The sequence below is a fragment of the Penicillium lagena genome, assembly GCF_028827675.1.
Source record: "Penicillium lagena strain IBT 129212 chromosome Unknown utg000003l_segment0_segment0, whole genome shotgun sequence".
In the NCBI taxonomy this organism is placed as follows: domain Eukaryota; kingdom Fungi; phylum Ascomycota; class Eurotiomycetes; order Eurotiales; family Aspergillaceae; genus Penicillium; species Penicillium lagena.
In genome coordinates, this window is record NW_026623224.1 from 1,521,934 (window position 1) to 1,547,706 (window position 25,773).

General features: G+C 51.9%; 11 protein-coding genes across 11 annotated transcripts; 6 read left to right on the forward strand and 5 right to left on the reverse strand.

Annotated features, from left to right (window-relative positions):
• Positions 1-545: 545 nt before the first annotated feature.
• nimX (cyclin-dependent serine/threonine-protein kinase CDC28) lies at positions 546-1,717 on the reverse strand (the record flags this gene model as incomplete). The annotated part of the gene is made up of 4 exons (XM_056977699.1): positions 546-807; positions 861-1,024; positions 1,077-1,585; positions 1,657-1,717. Coding segments are annotated over 4 exons (996 nt in total), but the record flags the coding sequence as incomplete, so codon positions are not given.
• A 307-nt stretch (positions 1,718-2,024) lies between these two features.
• On the forward strand, positions 2,025-3,162 carry alkB (oxidoreductase, 2OG-Fe(II) oxygenase family; the record flags this gene model as incomplete). Its single annotated transcript, XM_056977700.1, has 2 exons — positions 2,025-2,319; positions 2,381-3,162. The coding sequence occupies 2 exons, from the start codon at positions 2,025-2,027 to the stop codon at positions 3,160-3,162; spliced, it is 1,077 nt and encodes a 358-aa protein (XP_056833732.1).
• Positions 3,163-3,592: 430 nt separating this feature from the next.
• Positions 3,593-5,422, forward strand: gmdA (putative general amidase GmdA; the record flags this gene model as incomplete). Its single annotated transcript, XM_056977701.1, has 4 exons — positions 3,593-4,702; positions 4,757-4,804; positions 4,851-5,253; positions 5,304-5,422. 4 exons carry the CDS (start codon positions 3,593-3,595, stop codon positions 5,420-5,422), a joined length of 1,680 nt encoding a protein of 559 aa, XP_056833733.1.
• A 227-nt stretch (positions 5,423-5,649) lies between these two features.
• N7510_005776 (uncharacterized protein) lies at positions 5,650-7,475 on the forward strand (the record flags this gene model as incomplete). The annotated part of the gene is made up of 2 exons (XM_056977702.1): positions 5,650-6,233; positions 6,281-7,475. The coding sequence occupies 2 exons, from the start codon at positions 5,650-5,652 to the stop codon at positions 7,473-7,475; spliced, it is 1,779 nt and encodes a 592-aa protein (XP_056833734.1).
• Positions 7,476-7,889: 414 nt separating this feature from the next.
• N7510_005777 (putative ABC transporter) lies at positions 7,890-13,116 on the reverse strand (the record flags this gene model as incomplete). The annotated part of the gene is made up of 14 exons (XM_056977703.1): positions 7,890-8,024; positions 8,080-8,124; positions 8,195-8,648; positions 8,712-9,001; positions 9,063-9,311; positions 9,362-9,923; positions 10,101-10,767; positions 10,818-10,865; positions 10,916-11,040; positions 11,091-11,189; positions 11,238-11,360; positions 11,416-12,319; positions 12,366-12,537; positions 12,592-13,116. 14 exons carry the CDS (start codon positions 13,114-13,116, stop codon positions 7,890-7,892), a joined length of 4,398 nt encoding a protein of 1,465 aa, XP_056833735.1.
• A 1,344-nt stretch (positions 13,117-14,460) lies between these two features.
• On the forward strand, positions 14,461-15,259 carry N7510_005778 (uncharacterized protein; the record flags this gene model as incomplete). The annotated part of the gene is made up of 2 exons (XM_056977704.1): positions 14,461-14,496; positions 14,633-15,259. The coding sequence occupies 2 exons, from the start codon at positions 14,461-14,463 to the stop codon at positions 15,257-15,259; spliced, it is 663 nt and encodes a 220-aa protein (XP_056833736.1).
• Positions 15,260-16,057: 798 nt separating this feature from the next.
• Positions 16,058-16,531, forward strand: N7510_005779 (uncharacterized protein; the record flags this gene model as incomplete). Its single annotated transcript, XM_056977705.1, has 1 exon — positions 16,058-16,531. One exon carries the CDS (start codon positions 16,058-16,060, stop codon positions 16,529-16,531), a length of 474 nt encoding a protein of 157 aa, XP_056833737.1.
• A 244-nt stretch (positions 16,532-16,775) lies between these two features.
• N7510_005780 (uncharacterized protein) lies at positions 16,776-17,621 on the reverse strand (the record flags this gene model as incomplete). The annotated part of the gene is made up of 2 exons (XM_056977706.1): positions 16,776-17,444; positions 17,583-17,621. The coding sequence occupies 2 exons, from the start codon at positions 17,619-17,621 to the stop codon at positions 16,776-16,778; spliced, it is 708 nt and encodes a 235-aa protein (XP_056833738.1).
• A 644-nt stretch (positions 17,622-18,265) lies between these two features.
• On the reverse strand, positions 18,266-19,834 carry N7510_005781 (acyl-CoA dehydrogenase family protein; the record flags this gene model as incomplete). Its single annotated transcript, XM_056977707.1, has 4 exons — positions 18,266-18,399; positions 18,459-19,066; positions 19,114-19,364; positions 19,421-19,834. 4 exons carry the CDS (start codon positions 19,832-19,834, stop codon positions 18,266-18,268), a joined length of 1,407 nt encoding a protein of 468 aa, XP_056833739.1.
• A 336-nt stretch (positions 19,835-20,170) lies between these two features.
• N7510_005782 (sulfite reductase subunit alpha) lies at positions 20,171-23,318 on the forward strand (the record flags this gene model as incomplete). Its single annotated transcript, XM_056977708.1, has 3 exons — positions 20,171-22,407; positions 22,491-22,762; positions 22,825-23,318. The coding sequence occupies 3 exons, from the start codon at positions 20,171-20,173 to the stop codon at positions 23,316-23,318; spliced, it is 3,003 nt and encodes a 1,000-aa protein (XP_056833740.1).
• Positions 23,319-24,031: 713 nt separating this feature from the next.
• On the reverse strand, positions 24,032-25,420 carry N7510_005783 (S-adenosyl-L-methionine-dependent methyltransferase; the record flags this gene model as incomplete). The annotated part of the gene is made up of 8 exons (XM_056977709.1): positions 24,032-24,455; positions 24,512-24,655; positions 24,702-24,739; positions 24,797-24,819; positions 24,875-25,024; positions 25,102-25,120; positions 25,172-25,191; positions 25,417-25,420. 8 exons carry the CDS (start codon positions 25,418-25,420, stop codon positions 24,032-24,034), a joined length of 822 nt encoding a protein of 273 aa, XP_056833741.1.
• Positions 25,421-25,773: the final 353 nt, after the last annotated feature.

A 25,773-nucleotide genomic window follows, 5' to 3' on the forward strand; every position in this document is an offset into this window, starting at 1 on the left:
CAGTTTTACCAATAATAGTCATACATACATAGTCGAGTCTGTTCATCTATATCTTAAACTTGTTTTTGTGCCCGGTGGGGCGCCCCTTTTCAGCTCGGACACGGACACGAGGTGCGTGCTCGCATTTGCACCCGGGTTCGTCATTGGGGTCTGGGCAGATAACGCCCTGGTATCATTCGTTGCAATGCGTTAGATTAATGTAGTCATCAGAAAGGCCCGAGGTCAAGGACCCGGGTGAGACTGTGGGTTCTATCCACGGCACAATAATTAGGGCATACGCAAAACTAGTCGACGCAGCGCCAGCTGAAGGGGGTATGTACGCCTGGATTGAACTAAAGCACGCTTTCTTAGAACCCCCAGAAGTCCTCCTGCCCCGACCACTCCCTATCCCATCCCATTGAACGCCGGATACATCACACGCAGAACATTGCCCCGCGGGAGGAGAGCTACCGAAACACCGGTGCTGCTGGTCTCTCTCCCGGAGGTGAGTGAATGAATAAGATTACACGATAAACATCACTGGAAACATAAGAAAAACTAAAGCCTTAGTGATATCCGTTCCGCGTGGTGGTGCGTCCCGAGTAGTACGAGCTGCCGTTCCGGAAGTAAGGATGCATGCAGGCCTGCTTGGCCGACAGCCGGTGCGCGGGATCAAATTCGAGAAGGGCTTCCAGCAGTTGAACGCCGGCTTCTTCGAGCCCTGGGACCAGGACTGTGTCGGGGCGCTTCCACTTCGGGAAGGTGGCCTTGAAGTCTGGGAAGGAGGTCACACCGGGCCAATTGTCTTCGTCAGGGGTGCCGAGGACGCTGTGAGACAAACGTGTTAGCAATTTCACTTGATTAAGAGGAACAGAGCATACCGGAAGATCTTGAAAATCTCATCAATTTCAGAGTCGCCGGGGAACAGCGGCTTGCGGGTGCACATCTCTGCAAAGATGGCTCCGACGGACCACATGTCCACGCCCGTGGAGTACTGACGGCCACCTAGGAGAATTTCTGGAGAGCGGTACCACAGCGTCACGACCTGTAGATCGGGTCAGTTTCCTCTGACATAAAAAATAAAGCGTATGTCTCACCTCGTGAGTATAAGTCCGCAAAGGCACACCGAACGCCCTTGCCAGCCCAAAATCAGCAAGCTTCAGGTTCCCGTCACGGTCGATGAGCAAGTTCTGGGGTTTCAGATCGCGGTGCAGGATACGGTGGCTGTGACAATAGCGAATGCCCTCCACAAGCTGGGCCATGAACTTCTTGACCATAGCATCGCCCAGGCCCAGATTTGCACCCATCATTGATCCATCCGGGAGTGCCTTCCCCCGACCACCTTCACTGACCGGCAATGCCTCCATGTATTTCTTGAGATCGAGATCCAGATACTCGAAGACGAGGTATAGTTTGTGGCCATCGGCGTGAACGATGTTAAACAGCTGGACGATATTGGGATCCTGCATTTCCTTGAGGAGGGAGATCTCGCGGATCGCCGTGCTAGGGACACCCTCATCTTCAGCCTCCAGTCGGATCTTTTTTAAGGCGACAATTCGATTCGGATGGTTGAGTTCGCGGGCCTTGTAGACAACCCCGTAGGTTCCTGTGGACCGAAGACGCGTGAGATTGGGACCATTGGGGTGTTATGCTTATTTATCGCGTGCAAACACGTACCTTCGCCGATTTTCTCAATCTTCTGATAGTTCTCCATGGCGTCGGTGCACTGCGTACCCGTTCTGGCTCCCGGACTGTTAGTTAGGGTACGGACACAGGGATCGAATTGACGGAGATGGAGGGATGGGGTCAAGGGGAACGAATCTGGGGACGCAAGGGGCACGAGGAGGAATAATAGGCTCAACCCACAGAATACTCGGGCGTATCACAGACTCCAGTCCAATATTTGGTTATGTTGTTGGTGTTGGTGTTGTTGTCGCGGTGGGGAGGAAAAAACAAACAAAAACACCCCGCGCTACCTGGGCGGTGAGTGTGTTTTATCGTTCTCGTTCCTCGACAAGAAATCTACTTTTCGCTCGCAGCTCCCCATGGCTCAGATCAAAGGCCTTAACGCCCATGATCGGCCCCCAGAAGCCATTCGCCAGCGATACAAGCACTATTCCAAGATCTCGCTGAACGAGATTGACCATGACCCGGGTATCCTCGACCTGCAGCGAGTCGATCCCGATCAGCTACCCGACGAACTGACGCTATCGCAGTATATGTCAAGCCAAGATGTCCGACTGGCATTTGATGACTATGTACAAGGGCGCCATGAATTGACCAAAGAACATGCTCCGTTAGCTGAAAATATCCCGGTCTTTGCCCACCGTTCAGTTTCTGGTCAGCATCGTCACGCTCCACTGTTGACAGAATCAAGAACCACACCCTGACCAATCCCCAGGCCTACTGATGATCCCTTCGTTATTCCCACCCACTGTTCAAACAGAGTTGCTGTCGCGCTTACTCCACCGAGACCTGTCCAATCCCGCACATCGCACCAATCTGCATCTGCACTACGACGTCACTTATCCTGGACATACCGGAAGCTCTGAGAACAGCATCACATCACACTCATCGCAATCCTTCTTCGCCGATGACCCGGCCCGACTGTTATATCCCAAGGATGCTACGATCCACCATCCCGTCACCGTCCAAAACATGTTAGAGAAGAAGCTTCGCTGGGTTACTTTAGGCGGACAATACGATTGGACAGCCAAAGTGTACCCCAATGAAACACCTCCTCCGTTCCCAGAAGATGTCTCAAAGCTATTGCGGGCTGCCTTCCCGGAGACTGAGGCCCAAGCAGCCATCCTGAACCTCTACTCGGCCGGAGATACCCTCAGCGTGCATCGCGACGTGAGTGAGGAATGTGACAGTGGATTGATCAGTGTCAGTTTTGGATGTGATGGGTTGTTCGTGGTGAGCCATGATGATGGGAATGACTGTGAGGTTATTCGGCTGCGGTCGGGCGATGCCGTATATATGAATGGCACGTCGCGGTTCGCTTGGCATGGAGTGCCGAAGATCCTTCCGGAAACCTGTCCAAAATGGCTGTCCGAGTGGCCTTCCGGAGAAGATGTGCCGGGCGCTGCTCCTAGTCCCTACCAGATGTGGAGGGGCTGGATGGCAGGGAAACGGATCAATCTGAATGTGCGACAGATGACAACAAACAGTATCGCATGAGTTGTTAACAATCTTTGCTTGAAGAACAGAAGCCATCATGCCAATCGCAAGGATGCAAATACGTACGGCGAGGCCTACAAAGCCTGAATGGTGACTCCCGCGCAATTGCTTGGTTCCTGCATAAACATGAGACCAGCCGATCCATCAAACGGGAGTTGATCGCCTGTTAGTTCCGGCCCGCAGTGAAGCACGCCAGCACACTGGGTACATGGTCGAGCCACGCTCGTTTCCCAGCCACACTAGCCTACTCAAAATACGAGATGATAACGATTCATTGAACGTTCTAAGCCCGAGGTAATACCCGAAAAAAAGCATCTCCAACGACCCCAACGACCCCGCTTCTCCGTATCTCGCACCACCACGACTGATAAGAAAGACCATAAATACCCGGTTGACCGTCCCCAAGAGTTCCTCATCGCTACAACACACCATGACGATAGAAGACTGGCTTGCCCAGGGCAAGACAAAGCGCCAATCCATCTACAACGCAATCCCAAAGAAATGGAGACTGAAAGACCCCGTCCCCTCCGCAGCGGATTTGCGCGATGTCACCGGCCCCTATATCCAGCAGTTTCTTAGTGCGCGTGAGATTGAAATCACCGAGTCCGATGCATTTGAGATCACCTCGCAGACTACCACGGGCTGCTGGTCTGCCGTCGAAGTCACTGAGGCTTTTTGTCATCGCGCTGCGTTGGCTCACCAACTGGTCAGCTGTCTGCACGAGATATTCTTCGACGCTGCTATAGAAAGCGCGAGGAAACTCGATGCCTACTTTGCAAAGCACCAGTCCCCCGTGGGACCTTTACACGGTCTCCCCGTCAGTCTGAAGGACCAATTTCATGTCAAGGGTGTCGAAACCACCATGGGCTACGTGGGCTGGATCGGCACCTTCGAGGGTAAGCGAGATGATCCCCGCCGCGGGACAGTGGAAAGCGAGCTGGTGCGGGAATTGCGCAATCTCGGAGCTGTGCTATACTGCAAGACTAGTGTGCCTGCAACCCTGATGACAGGCGAAACCGTCAACCACATCATCGGCTACACCACGAACCCGAAGAATCGGCTGCTCTCCTGCGGTGGGAGCTCCGGCGGCGAGGGCGCGCTGATTGCCCTTCGTGGATCGCCCGCTGGCTTTGGAACCGATATTGGAGGCAGTGTGCGCATTCCCGCTGGGTTCAATGGGCTGTATGGTATCCGGCCTTCTGCGGGGAGGATTCCTTACCAGGGAGCAGCGAACTCGTTCGATGGTCAGAATACGATATTGTCGGTCATCGGCCCGCTGGCAACTACTGCGCGGTCTTTGACTTTGTTGTTCAAGTCTGTCCTTAGCCAGGAGCCTTGGTATCAGGATCCTCTTGTCTTGGAGCTGCCATGGCGGGATGCTATTGTTGAGGAAACGCGTAACTTGATCCAGCAGGCTCAAGCTGGGTCGCCCACGCTCGCCTTTGCTATGATGCATTGGAATGGTATAGACCGGATTCATCCGCCCGTTGCACGAGGGTTGCGCATTGTCGAACAGACATTAAAACGTCTAGGGCACAAGGTATGTATGTTCCTGCACCACCGACTCGGCACATCTGACGATTCTTGGAATTAGGTGATTTCCTGGGATCCGCCGTCCCATGCCGTGCTCCACGAACTGGCTGTAAGTTCGACTGACCAACAAATGGGACGTAACTGACTTGAATCAGAGCAAGACGTTCAACATGGATGGCGGCGCAGATATGCGCCATCAGTTCGGTCTCTCTGGCGAACCCAAGCCGCCGCAGGTCATCGTGGAGGAAAATGGTACCGAACTCACTACGTCTGCGATTGCCGCACTCAACGTTGCCAAACGCGAGTATCAGAAACGCTACATGGACTACTGGAACAGTACCGCGGAGCTAACGGGGACCGGACGCCCGGTGGACGGCGTCGTTAGCCCTCTAGCACCTCATGCGGCGGTGATTCCGCACCACTACCATAGTGTAGGATACTCGAGCTTCGTGAATGTTCTCGACTATACTAGTGTGGTGATACCAGTCACCTCGGCCGACCAGGCGGTAGATACGCGACCGCCAGAGACTTCTCTAGGGCCGCATATCGAGTGGGACTGTGAGTTTGGACCCCTCTGGCAACGAAACTATAGACTGATGTCCGTGCAGACGATGCCGATACGTACCATGGAGCTCCCGTGGCGGTGCAGTTGCTGGGTAGGCGATTGCAGGAGGAGAAGATGTTGACGCTGGCCGAGTATTTGGGGAGTGAAATATGTCGTAGATAGGATCGTTAGTAGTACCTACTCTAGTTCATTACCGTTGTCTGGTCGATCCTGGCCCGACTCGGCGCTGTTCAGGGTCTCTCCACATCAAAGCTTGGCGCCTCCTCTTCACTTTCGTTCTTTCTTTCACTCTCTTACGAACATAGTACACCCGCCCTTCACGTCCGGGTTCTTCTCGGGCTGTCCCAACCTTCCCTTCCCTAATTATACCTCCCTCTTGCCTTCCCGCCATGAAGGAAGAAAACCCCCCAGTCAACTCGCCCGACGACTCGGTCATCGGCGACGAAAATTCGCAGACCGCATCCAAGACCGTGAACCCGTCCGCCAAGGACCGCAAATGCCAGTACTGCGGACAGGCATTCACATCCTCGTCACTCGGACGACACCTCGATCAGTTCCTCTTCAAAAAGAAGCCCGACGGGATCCACGATGTCGAGGAGATTCGGCGCATCCGGAGCGGCATCACTCGTCGGCAAGCCCGTACCTCCTCAGGGAAGCACGACAGCCCCGATCGCGCAACGAAGAAGGCTTCCTCCGACCTATACGCAATGGGAGAGTCCGGGTCGAAAGCACGCGATACCCCCGTGCGCATGATGTTCAACACGCCGACGTGGCATGCTACCGGCGTCATCAACGATATCCCAAACCCGAGTCGGGGGCCTGAGGGACTGCGTCTCGCCCCGTCGCAGTCGCGGACGGGGTCTATGCAGTTGCCGGATTATGCCAGTCGGGGCGCTAGTGCCAAAGATCCGGATACAATGAGGGCACTGGAGCTGGCACTGCGGGAAGTGTTGGACAACATTAAGGCGGCAACGTGTGTACCCTTTTTACCCCTACAGTGCAAAGCTTACTCTGTCCCAGATCTCGCCTCCGGCCTCGTACATCTCCCTTCGAGTTCGACATCCAAGCCCAGACCTTTCCCTCCCTCTGTCTCCACCTCCTGCCCCCACCACCGAGCCTGTTCGCGTCACATCCCTTTTCCTCGCCCTCATCTTTCCCTCTTGAACAACCGGGCGCCGAGCACCTCGAAGTCGTCCGCCAAGCGCTCCGCTCTCAGATCTCTCAATGGCTAAGCGACCAGCTGGCAGGAGATGCCGCCTCTACGCCCCATGCACGGGCCCCGAATAATAGTGGCACCGAGACAAACTTGCTCTACCGCAGCGCCCAACAACACGAAGAAATGAGTTTCCGACAGCTCGACCTCGCCTTCAACCACTGGACCTCCTTATCTCATGACACCCGCCGCGACGCATGGCAACTAGAAATGACACGCGCGTTCGCTCGCGAAGCCGAGAAACGCAAATCCCTCGACGAGCAGCTCGCACGCGTCCAGCAGGAAGCAAATCAGCTTCGAGCGCAGGTGGAGCGCCTTGGATCCTGCCAGTGGCCCCGAGAGTTTGCGCTTTTCCCTCCAGACACTCTCCCCTTGCCCCGGGACGTCGCCCGGGAACTGGACGTGAAGGAAAGCCAAATGATGAGCGCGGACGCGGCGCGGTGGGACTATGACAGCGTCGTTACAAAATGGAAGCGCGTCGTCATGCACGACAAGAGTATGGGCCGGATCGGCGTGGGATACGCAAATACTGCATATGAACAAGACCCAAACCATACCACCACCACCACCCAGCCGCCTTCCTACCACCACAATGCATCCCGACAAACGCCCGATGTGCGCCCCCCACGTCCTGGCGAAGATACCTCATCTCACCCAAACCGCCTTCGTCCCATACAATCCTCCGCCGCCGCAACCATGAGCCCCGACCCAGCTGCGGCATCTACACCAACCTCATCAACGCACTACGCCTCGCCATACTCTCACACTGATCCCCGCAGCCCCCCAGCAGGCAGTGCCGGCGGAGGCCCGCCACAGGCGAAGCGTCCACGGCTGATGAATGGGAATGATGGTCCCCAGGCCCCAGAGTCGAGTGTGGAAGGCGTGGGCGGGTTACCTGCTCCTTCGACGAGGACGGATAGGCCTCCCGGTCTGTGGAGCTCTTCGACTCCGCTTTTGTCGAACATTGCTGCGCCGTCGCCGACTCCGCCGTCACGCCCGTAGACATCGGCAGGTTAATATATGGACATCATATTGCATATATCATGAGTCCAATTGTATTTTAGTAGCCTATATTCCAATCAACTTTATATTTACCATCTTCCCAAAGCAAACTGAATTCTCGGACTCGGCATCGTCCCTAAATGGCCCAGAGCCCACATACCCCAGCCTTCTCAAGGAACCGATCTGGAACATTGGTGATGTGGTGATGACGGTGACGGTTTACTGATTGTATATTTTGGAGTTGGATGCCAGACGTATTATATAGTTCGTATCCGGGTGGGATTTAGATAGGGTCTGTATAGTACCTAGGCAAGCAAGTCCGCAATGTTGGCGATGTATTATCTTTACTTGGGTTTATTTGGAGTGAAGATCCTTCTGTGCATTCTGTTCTAATTAACTAATTACCGTCTCCATTCAAGCTGGGTTTGCACCCTTCCTCGTCTGCCGAGCACTAATCCGCCGCTTCATGTCTCTTACGCCATGAAGGTACAACCAGGACAAAGCGAAAACAAGGGCGAAGTTGAAGATCACATACCCCCAGAAAATACCCTAATACGTATACCTGTCAGACCAATTTGGAAGTATGTGGAGGAAGAAAACTCACATAGTCACGCCATTTGTGCGAGTAGAAGACATTAAAGCTAGCAGCCTGTAAGGAGCCCAGCGAATGAGCATTGCCAATCTCACACATATAGAGCAAAAAACACTGCAAGACTTACAAACTGGTCCCCGGTCGAATACTGACAAAAAGCACACATCCCACCCCCAATGTCCCTCACATATCCACCAGACTGGTTAGCATAAGCACCGGCATATTGCTGACACGACATGCCAGAGGGGGTACTAAATCGCGCCTCCTCGCGCGGGAGACACCGAACCGGAATGTTGTGGGTTACAACTCCCAGAAACCCTTCAAGCAGGTAGTGGAATGGCGTGAGCCAGTACATCCACGACTGCCAGAAGTGCGGCAGGGCCGCGAACGGCACGACGACGCCGCAGAATGCAACAACAAAAGTGAAAAAGGTCGGAACGAGGAGGGAAGCGAAAAGCTCGTTTGGTGATGCGGCTGCGATGAATTGCCCGAAGCCGATGTAGAATGTTTCGAAAAGCATGAGGAGCATCCAGACATAGCCAGATGTGAAAGAGTCGCGTGGGAACCAGATTCCCCAGTACCTTGATTTACCAAATATTTTTTAGATTGAATGATGATCCAGAGCAGAGGAGGTGGTGACGTACCAGCAGTTGAAGTAGATAGAGCCCGCGACGATAGAGTAGGGCAATTCTGGGAGGATGGCGCTCACGACAAATGCGACCCAGGAGTAGATCTTTGAATTTGACTCACGGGATTTGTATAGATTCCGGAAATGCAGGAACTGGGGCTGCAGCTGCTGGATCAAGGGTGGTGAGATGGTCAGCGTCATAAAGACGGAGAAGAGCCGCGACTGCATGTCGATGTAGCTGTGACCGAGATGCCAAAAGGTGAAAGTGTTGAATAGGCCGGTGAAGATGTGGAGCATGAATTTGCCCTGTTTTATTTATCAATGGTTAGAAAGACCATAAACCCAACCGAGCATTGAGAAATCGTACCAAGATGTAGTCGGGTGTCCTCCAGTAGGCAACAAAGGCACGTCTTGTCACTGCCACAATCTGCACATGGACCGGCATTGCGTATTCGCGGTCATCCTTGATGGAATCGTTCTGCACGTTGCGCCGTGAGCTGACTATGCCCTCGAGGTCTCGGGAGAGCTGCGTTGATTCGGACGAGTTGGCCCATACATCTCCCCAATCCTTTCCTTTGTAGTCTGGATTGCCAGCACCAATGACTTCAAGCATGTACTGTTTAAATGTCAGAGTGATGCGAGGAAAAAAATTGCATAGCAACAAACCTCGGCTGGATTCGCACGCGGCGAACATTTCTTGCCACCATTGTGTTCGAAGTAGTTGATCAAGGTTTTCGAGTCATGCCCGAGTTCGCCGTTGTAGACAACTCTCCCACCACTCTTTAACAAAAGCAAATCGTCGAACTGCTCGAATAAAACAGCCGATGGCTGATGCACAGTACAAAGAACTGCCTGTCCGGCATCTGCGAGTCGTCGAAGAAATCGAACAATGTTAAAAGCAGCCAGAGAGTCAAGACCAGAGGTCGGTTCGTCCAGGAAAAGAAGCAGTTCTGGCTTGCTGGCCAATTCCACTGCAATGGTGAGTCTCTTCCGCTGTTCTTGATTCAGACCAGTGCCTGTAGTGCCGACGGTTGCTCCGGCGATTGATCTCATTTCTAGCAAATCAATCACTTTTTCACAATAGTCATACTTCTCTTTTATTGGGACTTCCTTTGGCTGTCGTAAAAGAGCAGAGAATCGGAGTGACTCTCGCACGGTAGCCGTTGGCTCGTGGATGTCCATTTGCTCGGCAAATCCTGTGGCTCTCTGGAAGCTTTTGGGCAGGGGGCTGTGGCTGTTAGCTTGGGTCGATTCTTTCTAAGTTGAGGTAAACTTGCTTTCCATCGACTAGAAAGTCACCAGAGACAACTCCAAAATTGATTCTTCCTGCTAGTACGTTGAGAAGAGTGGTTTTTCTAGATTAATTAGTAGAATTCCAACCTTCCTTATGGCACTGGGAACGTACCCGGCTCCAGATGCTCCCATCAACGCCGTGAGTCGGCCAGGCTTGACATAGCCTTCAACATTCTGCAACAGCTGTTTCTGCCCACCTTTGTAGGGGATGGTATAGTTGACATTCTGCCATGTGAAAACAGCAGTATTCTTTGCAATTTTCGGCACTTTCTTGCTCAAGTCACTCGACTCATCGTCTTTGCCGTTTGGAATTATCTCATCTTTCTCTCCTGATTCTTCATCGTGGTGCAATCCGGGCTGATCCAGGGCAACTTCAACCCCTTCCGGTGCCTCACCCCTCTTGAACACAGTTACAGAGCTCCCACCTTTATTAGGTTTCTGCAGCTCCATTCCCAGCATAGTCAGAGCCACAAAGAAAATAAACCACCCAATTATTATACCAAAGTTTCGCCACAGATGAGAGCGCGAGTATGTATAGGCTGCTTTGATATAGTCTGCACCTCGCACAGTGGTCTGGTCCGGCGTGCTCCCCTGTAAAGCGCAACTCTGATGAGACGGCAACGCATTGGGTCCGTCGGGAACTATGTATGGCGGTTCACACCGTATATCAAGGTTGTGAAATTCGTTGGCCATCAATGCTTCAAAGGCATACTGAACGGGATTTATCCAGATAAGCCATTTTAGCCATGGGTGCATCTTCCACGGCGGAATCAGGTAACCTGCGAGTGATCAGCTAGGGTGGCTGGTGGACAATGTATATCTCCCGTACCGGTATATACAATCAATGCCTGAATTGAAACTCCAGTAAGGCGTGTTGCTTTGACTTGTCAGTTCTTTTCATTAAAATAACTCTCTAATATCACCTACCAATATCAAGTGACGCACACAGGGCGCCAAGTGAGCGGAAGAAAGAATACATTGTCATTGTCAGAATGAATATGAAAAGTAAGTTGATAAAAAACTGGGATGGTGTTCGAGCAAGGTTTGCCATACTGTAACCGCTTGTCAGCTTGAGAATGAAAGTCAAGTAAATCCAACATACAAGTATACAATCAGATCAAAAAGTACAACCTGAATGAACACCAAAGGGACATCGACCACAACCTGCGCAAGAGCGAATGCTGATGGTCGGTAGAACGAACTAAAGACGATCAGCCATTTTGTCCATGACCGTTATCACGGTACATACAAGCTTTTATGCTTCATTAAGATCGGCCGACTCCCGAATGTAGCCGTGAGCTCGGCCAGAGCAAGGAGGGCATTGAATAGAAGTATGAAAAACATGACACCTCCTCTTGTGAAGACTCCAGAGCTGGAAGTTTTCAATCAGTATGAAGCATACTTGAATTTTTGGATAATATACTAACCTTGTATCCGGTAGGTTATAAAACAGACTACCAATAATCAAGGCCTGGAAGACAAGGAGTGCCCATTTCCCGATTAATGACTGCCTGTCTCCAAACATGATGAGAAACTGCCGGTGGGTGAGAATCATGACCTGTTTATAAAACGAAACAGTATAGTTCTTCTTGGCCACTTTCTTTCTGGCACTCTCTCTCTCATGTTCTTGGACTTCATTCTCCCTTTCATATTTTTCGATATCCGCAAGTGCAGTTTGACAGATGTTACTTTTGCGATAGGCCTCTTGAAACTCCCCTGCTGAGCGAGGAATACGATCTTCCCATCCAGCCCTAACGCGTCGAGCATGAGGGTCACTGACGGAGGTTAGGAAATCGGGGGTTGTCCATCGCGGTGGACATTGAAAACCTAGCCCTTCAAAGTAGGCTTTTGCTTCCTCGGAGCGTCCAAAGAAAGCGCACTTGCCGTCTTCAATAAGGATGACCTTGTCAAACAAATTGAACAGATTCTCGGATGCTTGATAAAGAGCGACCAGCGTTGAGACGTTCGCGGTGTTTGTCAGGCTTCTCAAGCTCTGAACGTATTCTAGAGCCGTGCTTGCATCCAAGCCCCTGGTTGAGTTGTCCCAGCACTGAGTACTGGCTTTTGTGACCATTGCCTCTCCGATAGAGACTCGTTTCTTCTCTCCACCGGACACTCCACGGATAAGCTCGTTGCCAACTTTGGTTCCCAACGCATGTTCAATCCAGAACAGTTTGGCAATTGCGGAAAGAAATGTTTGCTGGTATTCTTTTCGGCTCTCTCCTGAAATGCGAGATGCTTTGTCTGGCGTTCGAGTCTTCAAAGCGAAGAGCAGAGTGTCATGTACAGACAGTGTGGCGTAGTGAAGGTCATCCTCGGGGTTGTACAAAACTAAAGGAATCAGTCACTTAAAATAACTTGATAGACGGTGGCCTACCTTCAGAACGATAATTTCGCGCCATCTTTTCGGAATCCGCTCCACCATACCGTACATCGCCGTCGATACTTTCATACCCAGACCGCTGATTGCCAATGACCTTCAAGAATGTTGAACAGCCTGAGCCGGGGCGTCCTAGAACAAGGAGCATTTCCCCGGGACGAACACAGCCCTATCAACGATAGTCAGTGCCAACGTTTTCGCTTGCTAGTAAGACCGATCCTACTGTAAAATCATCCAGAATTGTTCGCACAGGCGGCTTTCCACCGCTGTTGCCCTTTCCGCGCCGGGTGACCAACCGCCTAATCAGTCGTGGTAAGCCAAGAAAGATATCCCCGTTCGTCCGCTGGAGGGTAGCTCCAAGACCCAGCCCTCTAACAGTGAGATTCTTCCAGACAACGCCAACATGCCGCGTTTTTTCTTCCTCTGAATTTGCTTTCCGCTCGCGGCCGAACATCCGTGATATCAGCCGTTCGATCTGCTCCCAATCATCTCCTGCTCCCTCGTGACCCGAGGCATAGCTCCGTCGCTGGGATATTGTGTGAGCGAATTCTTCATTGCTCAGTGATGATCCCGATGTGGTTTTGTCAGTCTCATCTGATGGTGCACTGCGAACTGGGGCAAAACTGTCTTCCTCGTCTGAGTCGGAAGAAATACTGGAAGCGGGAAGCTGGCAGGAACTGCTCGAAACATATACATTCTCACGAGGAGGAGCGCGCGCATCCTTGTCAACGGAATTGCCTTCCTCCATGAAAGCTATTCGCGCAAGTGTTATTTCGAATGCTGTGTCTCAAGTAATACAAGAGATGCCGTATCCACCATGAACAAGAGTTCAGACAAAAGACTGTGGCACCTTGCTTATTCAGGGAACCTATCTGGTTAAATAGGAGAGGTGATTTCTAAGGAAGATTATATCGATACGAATTACGTCAAGTAGCCATGGGTGCATTTGCGGCCTCGGTCTCAAATCGGCCGACCTCCTTTATGCAGTACAAAACGCGCGGCGATCGGATCAAGGGCCAGCCGGCAAGCCAATGATCGGGATAAAAGCATACCGATGCCCAATCATGAACTACCTAGGTCGTATTTCTTGAATTGCCATTGTTTGGTTTGGGGGACAATCGATGACCCGCTGGATCGCGGACAGCCCCGGGAAGCGATCATGAAGTCATCGATCGGACACGGCCTCTTCTCAGCCCGATGAACCTTATTGTTTTAATAATGACTTATGTAGTTCTTATGTATCTAGTTATATCACAGTGAATTCATTGAGGCCTATCAGTTAACCGTAAAAGCGTTGCGTGTAACCCTCACAGCAAGACTACATTGCACGCATATCTAGATGCGCAGATTGCCCATTTCAAATAGCATTCCTACAGGCTCGTCGATTTTGAATGCAAGCTATATCCCAAACCCTCAAGCGCAGCTGCCTAAAGATCTTTCGCGAAGTATTGCTTATTATTGTTCTGTTTTTCATTTTCTGCACATATCGTGGCTTTGAAGAGTCACTGACCGTCGTATACATTTTCTTTCTTTAATATCCCCCTGAAATCAAGAAAGCAGAGAGATACGAATCTAGGAGTTTTTATCTGGGTTCCTGCGGAGTATCTGCGTCATTACCGCAGTGCTGTGCCTTCCATACACAGATATCCTAATTCCGATTATGCGTCCCATAATAAGCACATCTCAAGTTGAAAAGGTCCATTCGGCAAACCTTACTTTCATGTACTTGAAAACTATTATTGTAGAAGCCTTGACACCAGTATTCTTGATGACGCGCTGGAGTCATATTTTGTGATAAGCTGGTTCTCGGATCACCATTCCTTCTCCCGAGAAAGGATAGACGCCATTGTTACAACATATCAGTACAGCAACCTAAATATTGCTGTCAGGAAGATAAAATAGCAGAGTTCCACAAAAATCACTGTGCCATTGATCAGTTCTTGGACGTGGAAACGGATGCTTTGAGTTGGACCATCCAATCCCTTCAGCTATACAACATCCTTATCTGTGAAACTCTTTTATCTCAAAGGATCGTAATGAAGACACAGCGAGGACGCAGAATTGTGCGCAAGATCCTTGAATTCTTTCACCTATGCTCCCTATCGAAGCCGCCGAGTCCTTGGAGCGAGTACGGCCCACCCCTTTGAAACAACAAAACACAGCTCACCAAATGGTCTTCTAGTGCGAGAGTCCGCAGTACAGAGAAAGGTTTCCTCTCAATCCATACCTTAGGTCTTTGTCAGGGCAATAGGCCGCTTCTGGAGGCAATTGACGACCTAGACAATCCGCCCGAATACAGCTCGAACGCGATATCGTCAGCACCGCCTCTCTCCCGTGAAGATCTGGAGACCCGTATCATCCATCTATGGAAGACTATCTGGCTGGGTCTGTACAAAGTGAAAGACACTGAGGGCCCCTCGCACTACGAATGGCTGCAAGCCCTGTCTCGAGGAGCGAATTTCGGCAACTCGTATGGGGTGTTGGGATCTTTGAATCGCCATTTCCTACAGTATAGCAGCATCAACGGCATGGCCTCGTTGAAAATATTTGATAACATGCCGATGTCTACGCTTAGGTGTGTCGTTGATATCTTAGAAGCGTATGAAAGCGAGATCCCGAATCTCGAGCAACTTTATTCGGTCCTGCGTCAGGCGCAGATTGGCCTGCATCAGAGAGTCGATGAGAACGGCAAGGATGACGCCCGGAAAGCTATTTTAAAGAAGCGGTATTTGGCTATTGCTGAGCCGATGGGAAGAAGACTTGCGCACTATGATAATCGTATGGATGTCTTGGCCATCGACATGTATGAGGAGGCGGCGACGCTGCGGGGAGATGGTTCGAGAGATACGGGACAGCATGTTTACTATAGAGCATTTCCGTGCTGCTGGTGAGAGGGATCTTAGTTAGGTCTATTTTTCGTCGTTCTGGTAAACATTTGACTTTTATTGAACCCATTTTACACGGCCTATTGAAACCGTATATTTGACGTTAAAATGACTCGAAGTATATGTCGACCTAGATGCCGATAAAAGTCATATAACGAACGATACTTCCCCATTTTCAAAGCAGAGCTTGCAGTAAATTTTGACGGTCGGCTACCGACGCGTCGGCTTTTCGCAGTGCGGTCTTGTTTTCGAAAGGCCAGACAGAAGGTCTCTAGGCTGATTTCCAAGCCCATTTCATGGTTCGAGAAGCCTTCTGTCGATTAAACGCTGACTGTCGCGGGCCGAAGCTGTTCTTCTCATGGGTCCCAGAGTCTAGTCATTGGATGGTGCAATGAGAATCTTCCATTCTTCCAGGATATCTACAGGCCACATATGGCGGGTACTGGCATATATTTGTACTGGTGTTCAACAGTCAAACTCTGGCGGCTCAGCTAGCACTGTTTAATTAGTTATGGGCGCCTGTCGCCCCACCGAGCCGCCCTTGGTGATTACTCCGTGTTAGCGTGGATCATGACGTCAAAATGACACGAAAGTTCAAGATCGCTTATACACCGGAAACAGGGCATTATTAGCAGGGGAGCATTGGTTTTAAGAGACACTCTTTGAACGTAGCCTTTAAACTGCTCTATCCGCATTGAACAAGACATTCACACTTCTCGGTATAATACTTCTCATCGATTATCTATCCGTCTCTCGAATCCATCTTCTTTCTCTTTCCAGCAAATCAACCTCCCATACCTCACAATGTTGAAAAGAATCGTCCCCAGCAGTCAACAAACTTACGCTTTGACGAGGCATCAGGCATTGCCCCTGACAACGAAGACGCAACGTTTTCTAAGCACGACGACACCCCGTCACCAGAAACACAACCCATCGTCCGCCACCGAAGACCGCAGCCGGTTGAATCCCGAGCGCTCGGAAGTGACCAAGTCCGGAACAGACAGCGAGGTTGCCCATCATCCGGCAGCGTACGATCCATCGAAAACCGCACCAGAGACGGAGCTCCGGGCCACGGGGGAGGAACACGAGAACGAAGGCAAGTCGGGGAATCCGCTGGACATGAGCCCAGCCAATAAAGATGTCAGTGGGTGGAGAGGGCCGACGGAGGGTGGACCGGTGCAGAGTGCCGATAAGCCTGGACCGAGTGGTCGGGGCCAGACGAGGAAGAATCGGAAGGTTGAGGTGAAGGAGGACGGGACGCATGTTTCTCATAGATAGAGCAGAAAGATGAATACAACAATGAGGCATGTGTATTATCATATTGGGAATAGGAAGGGAATATCGAACTGCGAGGCATTTTCCTCAAAAACTGAAGCCAAACTTCTTGGCTGCCCGCTTTCTCGACTCGCAGGGGGACTGCAGGGTGTTGTGCGTTGGGACTGGAGAAAACCCGAACGAGGTAGTGAAGCTATAAACCAGACCAGACAAACAAAAACAATAAAAAGCAATGGATAACACCAATTTAAGATGACTCATTACCCAACTTGATAATATCACTCCCACTCAGCACCCAGACCTTCTCACTGCCAGCAGGCACATCCCCCTCCAGCGCCTTGAGCCCAGCATTCACAGCGGCCCGCCCAATAACATCGGCCTCCTGCGCCCACGAATCCTTCAAGGTAGAATGCAACTTGCCCGCCCAACCGGCAACAAACCTTGCCGCGGCCTCAAGCGGCCGACTCTCCTCCCGAGTACCAGCAATCAGCCCGGGGCGCAGGATAACAGTATGCTCAAAGCCCAGCGCCTTGACATCCTCCTCGATTTCGCCCTTCATCCGGGAGTACGGGATAGACGAGGTCTTGCTCGCGCCGCTGGAGGAGATGAGCACGTACACCTTCGAGCCGGCCTCGTGCGCGGCCTTGGCCATTTCGATGTTCAGCCCGTGCTCGATCTTATACTGGTTCTCGAAGCCGCCGGCTGCGCCGCGCGTCGTGGCGAAGGCCGAGATGAAGATTCCGGGCGTGGGTGTGAGCGCTGCGAGCTGGCTGGCCCAGGTGGAGGTCTCGTTCGTGACGATTGTGGTGAGTTTGGCTTGGGGGGCGTCTGCGGCGGCTTGCGGGGTGCGGCGGGAGATGGTGTCGATGCGAGCCACAGCTGGGTTGGCGATGAGGCTGTTGAGGATGTGGGCGCCCTGTTGCATCGGTGAGTATCATCGTAACAAGTCTGGGAGGTGCTCTTTCTTTGTTGTGGTGGTCAAGCGAGGGGTTGCTTGCTGGTTGGGGAGAGGGGGGGACGAGGGTGTGCGATAGCTGAGACTGTTTGGACTTACCACCATCCCAGTGGCGCCGATCATTGCGACGTTAGCCATGATGTATGTTCAGGACGTTATTGTTGTGGTATGGTTGGGGAGTAGCGAGCTTGGCAGAGGTTGCGGTCGAGACAAGCACGATGCATCATGGACCCACATGATAAACTCAGTGTTGGAACAACGATAACGTCCCTAGAAAACCACTCAATCGTGCTGGATGAATAGTCGGTCGGGAAATAAACAGGATGTTCAAAATAAGTTCATTGCTAAATCAATAATAAAGCAAGGCAAATGCTGGACCTCGGAAGCTCGGTAACATGGTAAGATATATAATTGCAGGGAAAGTGCGGTAGATGCAAATGTCGCACTGCTCTGCTGGGGACGGCTCACGTACAATTACCAGCTCTGTCAAACCTCGGCAAGCATTAGTTTAGTTCTGTTCTTCGGAAAATGAACAGTCTATCTCACTGCGGCCCCACCGAACGGTCCGCGGTCACGGTCCTTGCCAAGGACATACGGTCCGAAAATCAGGTATTTAGAGTAAACACCAAAGGTTAACCTCGGAAATATGCGTTCAGCGTCTAAAGCAGAGATTTAACGGGCAGAGAGGATTGGATCTCTATATTCGTTTATCTGAGGACTATATACGATGCTTATGCCGAAATCTCTCATCGACACATTTCAGGGGGGTATAATGGAAAAGCTCAAATCTTCGAGCTCTGGGAGAGCATCTTCTCCTGAGCCTGGTAGACTTTGACCAATTGGCGGACAGACAGGTCCAGCAAAACATCCTCCGAACCACCGGGAATCCGTGCCCCAGGGACATCGCGCAGAATAGCTGTGTGGAAGATTAGCAACCAGAAAGAAAAAAAAGCCACACGATCAAAAATAACATACCTTCAACAAGTTCACCCTGGCCCGTCTTCGTGAAACCGTTGCCGCCAAACAGCAGAACCGCACACTGAGCACACTCATTCAGCACCATGGCGGACTTGGCCTTCGCCAGCGCCGTCAGCCCACCAAGCTGGCGGTCACTCTCCTCTTTGGAGAGATGACACAGCTGATACAGAATCTGCTCAACCCACGCCCACATCGTCTCCAATTCCGCACCAGCTTTCGCCAGCCGGTGCCGAACAACAGGCTGGTCCATGAGCGTCTTGCCAAAGGCCTCGCGCTTGAGGCAGTAGGAAAAGGCAGCGGACAGCGCCACGCGTGCCGAGCGAGTGACGCCAACAGAGATGACAAGACGCTCGTGGTTGAAGTTGGTCATGATGATGCGCATGCCATCGCCTTCTTTACCGACCAGGTTCTCGACGGGAACTTTGACGTCGTCCAGTTCGATGTATGTCGTGCCTCCGGCGACCTGCCCGGAGACTTTGAGTCGGCGCATGTTGACACCCGGGTGGTTCTTCAGAGGCACCACTAGCACCGAGAGGCCGGTGGGACCTTTCCCGCCAGTACGTACGGCCATGGTAGCATAGTCTGACCAGATGCCGTTGGTGATCCTGGTGAGAGTTAAACTAGAACAGACTTTGATATTGACGTGTCATACCATTTCTTCGTTCCATTGATAATGTAATGTTTGCCGTCCGCACTCTTAGTCGCGGTCGTGACGATGTTGGCCACATCACTGCCAGCCTCCGGTTCCGTGATAGCAATACAACCGCGCTTTTTGCCAGTCAGGAGATCGGGAAGGAAGCGTTCCTGCAGCTGGCGACTGCCAAACTTGACAATCGGCGGGATTCCAAAAGCAAAGCCAGCATTCAACGAGCCACCGGGACCAGAGAGGCCGGACCGGGCCATCTATACAACCATACTTCAGCTCGAGCCACTGGCATCATCAAAAGGAATTCACCCACCTCATCGCAATAGATGCCTGTGTAGATATAATCCCAATCCTCCACCTTGACACCCAGGATGTCATTGATCCCCAATTTCTTGCACCACTCGACGGGCAAGGGCGCCGGCATGTTGGGCAGCAGCATGTTATGCTTGCAGAATGTGCCGAAGACGTGGTCGGGAACGGTCCCCTCGCGCTCCCACTCGAGCGCATGCTGGATTAGGTTCTCCCAGGCGAACTTGCGGCATGCTTGCTGGAACTGCCGGTGGGCGGGCGTGATGTACGGAGACGGCAGCCCGCGTAGGTATGGGGGCTCGGAGAAGGGGATGGGATTGGGCGAGTTGGTGGCCATTGTTCCTGGAGGATGTGTTGATGCAGAAAGATGGATTGTGCAGCTCTCATATTTATTATGTACATCTGCACTTCTCCGCATCACTTGACCGAGCCTCGGTCGGTTTCCCTTGTGCTGCATGCGAGTGGGGCTCAATGCCTGAGGCACAAACTCTGTGGAGTGTATGCCTGAGGCAGACACATTCAGGCACGGAAGACGTGATTACTGCCTCAGGCACCAAAGCTGTTTATCGATAAGAAATTGCGTGATTGCGTGATTCGCGCTAGCCGGATGAGGCAAGCCTCGCCATTTTTCTTCTATACCGGCCGAAGAGAATGCGGGCTCCCCTCTTTTCCTCTCCACATTCTCTGTGATTGTGTGTTTTTCTGGCTGAGATCGATACGGAACTCTCCAGTGTCGAGTCAAGAAACAGTCACAATGGCCGCTCATACCACTCCGGCCCTGTCGGCCTTGTCTGGCCCGACATATACCACAGCCCAGACGCTGATCCAGCAGGTGGCGTACCTGTTGAGCGACAAGATCTTCTCCTACTCGCCCGAAACATTCGACTTGGATGCCGCCCTTCGTGAATGGTCCGCGGCCCGTGAAACGAATGCCAACGGAGAGTCTCCCGTCGTCAAGACCATGGAGACCCGCCAGGGCGCCGGCAACATTGCCCTCGGCTACCTCTTCTCGCAGGACTTTGATCTGAAGAAGCGCCATGTGCCGCAGGGCATCGTCGCCTCCTCCGCTACCCTTCCGTACATGCGTGCAGCGCTGGAGCAACTCTCGCTGCTCTATTCTGTAGCCAGCCCCGTCGCTGCCCACGTCGCCGCTGTCGACTATGCCGGCGAGGAGGGTTTGGTATCAGACTATGCTTCTGCTCTCTCGCTTGCCGAGGACCTCGGACTGGGTCTTGTCTCTAGCGGTTCGGCTCATGAGTCTCAGCACATGGCTCTGTTCACGACGCTCCTTGCCTCTGTCCTCCCTTCCATCCATATCTATGACGGTGTCCGCGTTGGCCGCGAAACTACCCGGATTATCGACGTTCTCGATCAGGATGGGCTCAACCGTACATACGAGACTGTCCGCAAGACCCTGAACGACTCTCGGAATCGCCACCTTGATGCCCAGGGCAAAGTGTTGGACTTGCTCAAGACCCTGAATGGCGAACTTGGAACCGACTATGGTGCCTTCGAGTACCATGGTCATTCGGAGCCTGTTTCCGTCCTGGTGGCCTTTGGCACTATCGAGGCTGCCCTCACCGCTCAGGTCGCCCGGTCGTTGGCCAAGGACGGTGTCCGTGTTGGAGTCGTCAACGTCCGTGTCTATCGCCCCTTTGTCGAGGAGGAGTTCCTGCGTGTTCTCCCTCAGTCCGCCAAGACCGTTGGCATTCTTGGCCAAGTTGTCAACGAGGAGGCTGTTCAGGAGGAGGGAATCCACTCTGCCCTTTACGAGGATGTGCTTGCCGCTTTGACGTTTGCCACGGGCCGTGAGCATACTCCGGCCTGCGTCGAAATCAAGTACGCTCGCTCCCAGCGTTGGGATCTGATCACAGCCGCTGCTGCATTCCAGCGTATCTTTGACAAGCCCGTCCTGCCGGTCAACACGGAGACCAACCAGGCTGCGGCTCTGCAGTTGCTGGACCCCGCTACCGTCCAGGAATACACTTTCTGGGATGTCGACAGCTCTGACTCCGAGGATGCCACTCGCACCCTGAGCCAGGCTCTTGCCGCCGACTCGGCTAGCAATGTCACTGCCAGCAAGATCCACGACAACCTGGTGCAGGGTGGTGCTGTTCGCATCGACATCCGCAAGAGTGCCAAGATCCTGGATGCTCCTTATGCCGTGACAGCTGCGGATGTTTCTTATGTTGGAAACATCAAGCTGCTTAATGACGTTGATGTGCTCGCTTCTGTCAAGGACAACGCTAAGGTCATTATCAGCGCCCCGGGTATCAAGGATGAAGATCTGGAGAAGAAGCTGCCGGCCGCCTTCAAGCAAACTGTGGCTCACCGCGGCATCTCTCTCTTTGTTGTCGACCCTTCGGTTACCGAAGATCAGTCCCTCGACGCCCTTATTCTGCAGGCTACGTTCTTCCGTGTTGCTCTGCCCTCTCAAGAGACCCTGGGAACCAAGAAGCTGTCATCGATTGTCGGCAATGCCGAGGCTCTCGAGAAGGTGACCAAGGATCTTGACACGATGCTGCGTCAGATCGAGATTCCTGAGTCCTGGAAGGAGCCCGAGGAGGCCAATGAACCCCTTCTGCTTCCCAAAGATCTCTCGATCAACAGCTTCGTGCCCTTTGATAAGGCTGAGACTGAGCCCTCAACCCTTCTCAAAGACTGGGAGACTGCTGCTCGTGGCCTGGCGTTCAAGGAGGCTTTCGGCACCAAGACCGCTCTCCGCCCTGACCTGGCCACCAAGACCTTCACCGTGCACGTTAAGGAGAACCGTCGCCTCACCCCTACCACCTATGATCGCAACATCTTCCACATCGAATTCGACCTTGGCGACTCTGGCCTCACTTATGACATCGGTGAAGCCCTGGGTGTCCACGCAGAGAACGACCCCAAGGATATCATGGACTTCATCGCGTTCTATGGGCTAAACCCCGACGCCATCGTCGAAGTCCCAAGTCGCGAGGATCCCACCGTGCTGGAAAACCGGACGGTGTACCAAGCGCTCGTCCAGAACGTCGATATCTTCGGCCGCCCACCCAAGCGATTCTACGAGGCTCTCGCCGAATTCGCCACAGACAGAGAGAGAAGACCTCCCTCCGAACCCTCGGCGGGCCCGACGGTGCCGTGGAGTTCAAGCGCCGCGCCGAAGTCGACACCGTGACCTTTGCCGACATCCTGCTGGAGTACCCATCCGCGCACCCAGAATTCCACGAAATCGTCCGCATCGTCGGCCCGCTCAAGCGTCGCGAGTACTCCATCGCCTCGTGCCAAAAGGTGACCCCGACCACGGTGGCGCTGATGATCGTCGCTGTGAACTGGGTCGACCCCAACGGCCGCGACCGCTTCGGTATGGCAACCCGCTACCTAAGCCGACTGCAAGTTGGCGCCCCGATCACCGTCAGCGTGAAGTCGAGCGTGATGAAGCTGCCCCCAAGTCGACGCAGCCGCTGATCATGGCTGGTCTGGGCACAGGCCTGGCGCCGTTCCGCGCATTTGTGCAGCACCGCGCCCTCGAGAAGGCCCAGGGCAAGGAGATCGGTGCTGTCCTCCTGTACATGGGCTCGCGCCACCAGCGCGAGGAGTACTGCTACGGTGAAGAGTGGGAGGCCTATCAGGAGGCCGGCGTGATCACTCTTCTTGGTCGTGCCTTCTCGCGCGACCAGCCTGAGAAGATCTATATCCAGGACCGCATGCGCCAAACTCTGCCTGAAATCATCCAGGCTTATATGCGCGAGGAGGGCGCTTTCTACCTCTGTGGTCCTACCTGGCCCGTTCCCGATGTCACTGCTGTGCTGGAGGAGGCTATTGCCACCGAAGCGAAGAATAATGGCAAGAAGGTGGACACCCGCAAGGAGATCGAGAAGCTTAAGGATGAGGAGCGCTATGTTCTGGAGGTTTACTAGGTTTCTGGGATGTGGTTGTGTTTTTCTTCTTTCTTCCTCTCCCACGATCTGACGACGTTCGCATTTGCACCCCCTCTAGATCGTCCTGTTTTGGTCTAGCGCAGTGAGATGCCTTATAGACAGACTTGGATAACATTGCATTTATGAATAATACTCTCGATTTTATACTACCGCTGCTTTTATGAGGGCGCTTAGATTCCGGCCTATTGGTTTATCTTGACGTAAAGGGCGGGGAGTCCGCCTTAAAATGGAAAGAAACAGCTTAAATCTTCATCTATCCTCTCCAAAATAAACACATTCCGCTGTTGATAACTACAGGAATGACTGTTTATGGTACTATAATCTCTGGTTAGGGCTCATCTATAAGCTGGGTGCCTTAAGTAAAGGTTGCAGGGGTCAGTCCGGTACCTAACAGGTTAGTCGATGCCAACTGATGCTGAGACCCCGCTACATGCCTGTGTGCTCATGGAGGATTAACGCCCAGGTTAATTCCGAAACAAAGCCTGTAGAGCACGTTCACTTTGAAAAAACACGAAACTATTGTTTAAAATGCATGTATCTCGTGTCATTGTCGCTATTACATGACCCTTATTTGTCTTCGCACCTCCCATCAGTTTTCCGGCTTTTGGGCCCAAAAGATGTAACTTTGGCAGAAAAACCATCAGGTGTTAGTATAATAACCGACTCTAAAGTCTTAACCAACCATGAATCACTTACCCGTGCCTGTACGCCTTGATTTTTGGCTCATCCATGTCACGTAGTGCATCGGCGAGAACAGACTCCACTTCTTCTGCCGATAGGTTGAGCACAGGTTGTAATCCTCTTTCTGCGATAATGGTTGCATCCATTCTGTGAAATATTGCGGAAGATTCCGCGATTTCCTTCATATCAACGTTATCTGAAAAGTCGGAAAATGGTAGTTTGCGCTTCGTGACAGAAGTGTTTTGAAAACCAACGTCTGCCACTATTTGGCCGAGGAGTGAAGGGGTTTCAAGTTTGTCGCCCATTCTTGCTAAGGTGTCCTCGAACATTTTATCGAAGCGACGGAGTCCGTCAGCCTGATCTAGTGAACCATCGTCACTGAATGTCACATAGCTTATATCGGCAATCTCAATCCAGCCTCCTGGTGCAAGACAACTGTTTAAGATGTGCGTTAGCTTTTCCACCGCCGTAGTAATGAGTGGAAGATGTACTTCAATGCTTTACGCAACAATCCAGACCAGCTTTGAATAAAACCAACCAAGCCTCGTATGTGTAGGAAATCGATTGGTTGCTCGGGGAGCCACGTCCAGGCACTTTGAATGTCACCAGACACAAATCTGCAGTTTGGAACGTCGCTGGGAGCATTAGTATGCACTCAGATAAAACTTTAGCTTAACATACCTCGGGCATGGTCCAGGATTGATATCAATACCGATTACCTTCAAATAATTTAGAAAGTAGAAACTAGCAAGACAATGGCAATGGAACCGTCCTACTTCACATGATGGGTTCGCTTTTGCTAAGGGAGTGTTAGCTGATTGTTACTGGATAACGACGAGAAATTCAGCAGCTACCGAAATCGATTGTCCAAGTGCCCGACCCGCATCCCAAATCCAGTGCAAATTTGGGCCTACCAAGCGGGGCTCGATGGAGCTTTCCGTTATTCAGTGATACAAAGAGTCTATGAGTGAGCTCTAGGGCCCCCTTGATGTTAGACGCTTTCTCTGTACGGTTGTGTGTATACGTCTCTTTCCATGCACAAGTATCAAAAAATTTGAGAGAATGAGACCGCTGTGCATACCGTTGTATAGCTCATCTCCCTGACAGGTTGTCAGATCCGGTTGGCAAAAGCCAATGACTTAATTACTCACTTCTTGGTGTGCGCCGTTAACTTTAAAGCATCGAATCGATTAGCACATATATGTACAATCATCGAGAGAATACCAAAATAACCTGCCTTGAGCCATGCCGTATACGTGTACTGCAATGATTTTGAGTCTGACTTCACAAGTCTAAACATGCAAAGCACTGGAGGATTCGATTTAATATCCAGGCAATACGCAAGACCTCAATTCTGGAGAGATGATCAGCTGATTTCATACCCATATAAACATACCCATTAATTGTGAATATTTGCTTATTTTGGCGAGAGCAAGAGCCCTTGGCCAGTGGAGCAATGGGGTTGATTACGGCTGGTTTATTTTTTTACTTTTCATTTTGAAATTTCCTTGATGAATAGATTGTTTTCATGTATTACGTTACAGTGCATGAAATATTGTGAAGCACATTGACATAAAGAGTTCTTGCCATTTTGATTGGTGATGTTCATGAAGACTCTTCGCTGTTGAGCAATTCTACCCCTTGCGGAAAGTGCCGTTGTACATATTCAGCTCGAGGTTGTTGGTGCCACCGTCTATTGGCACTGACGGTAAGAAACTGACGTTTTTGCGCTTCATTGGGAGCTGCTAATGAT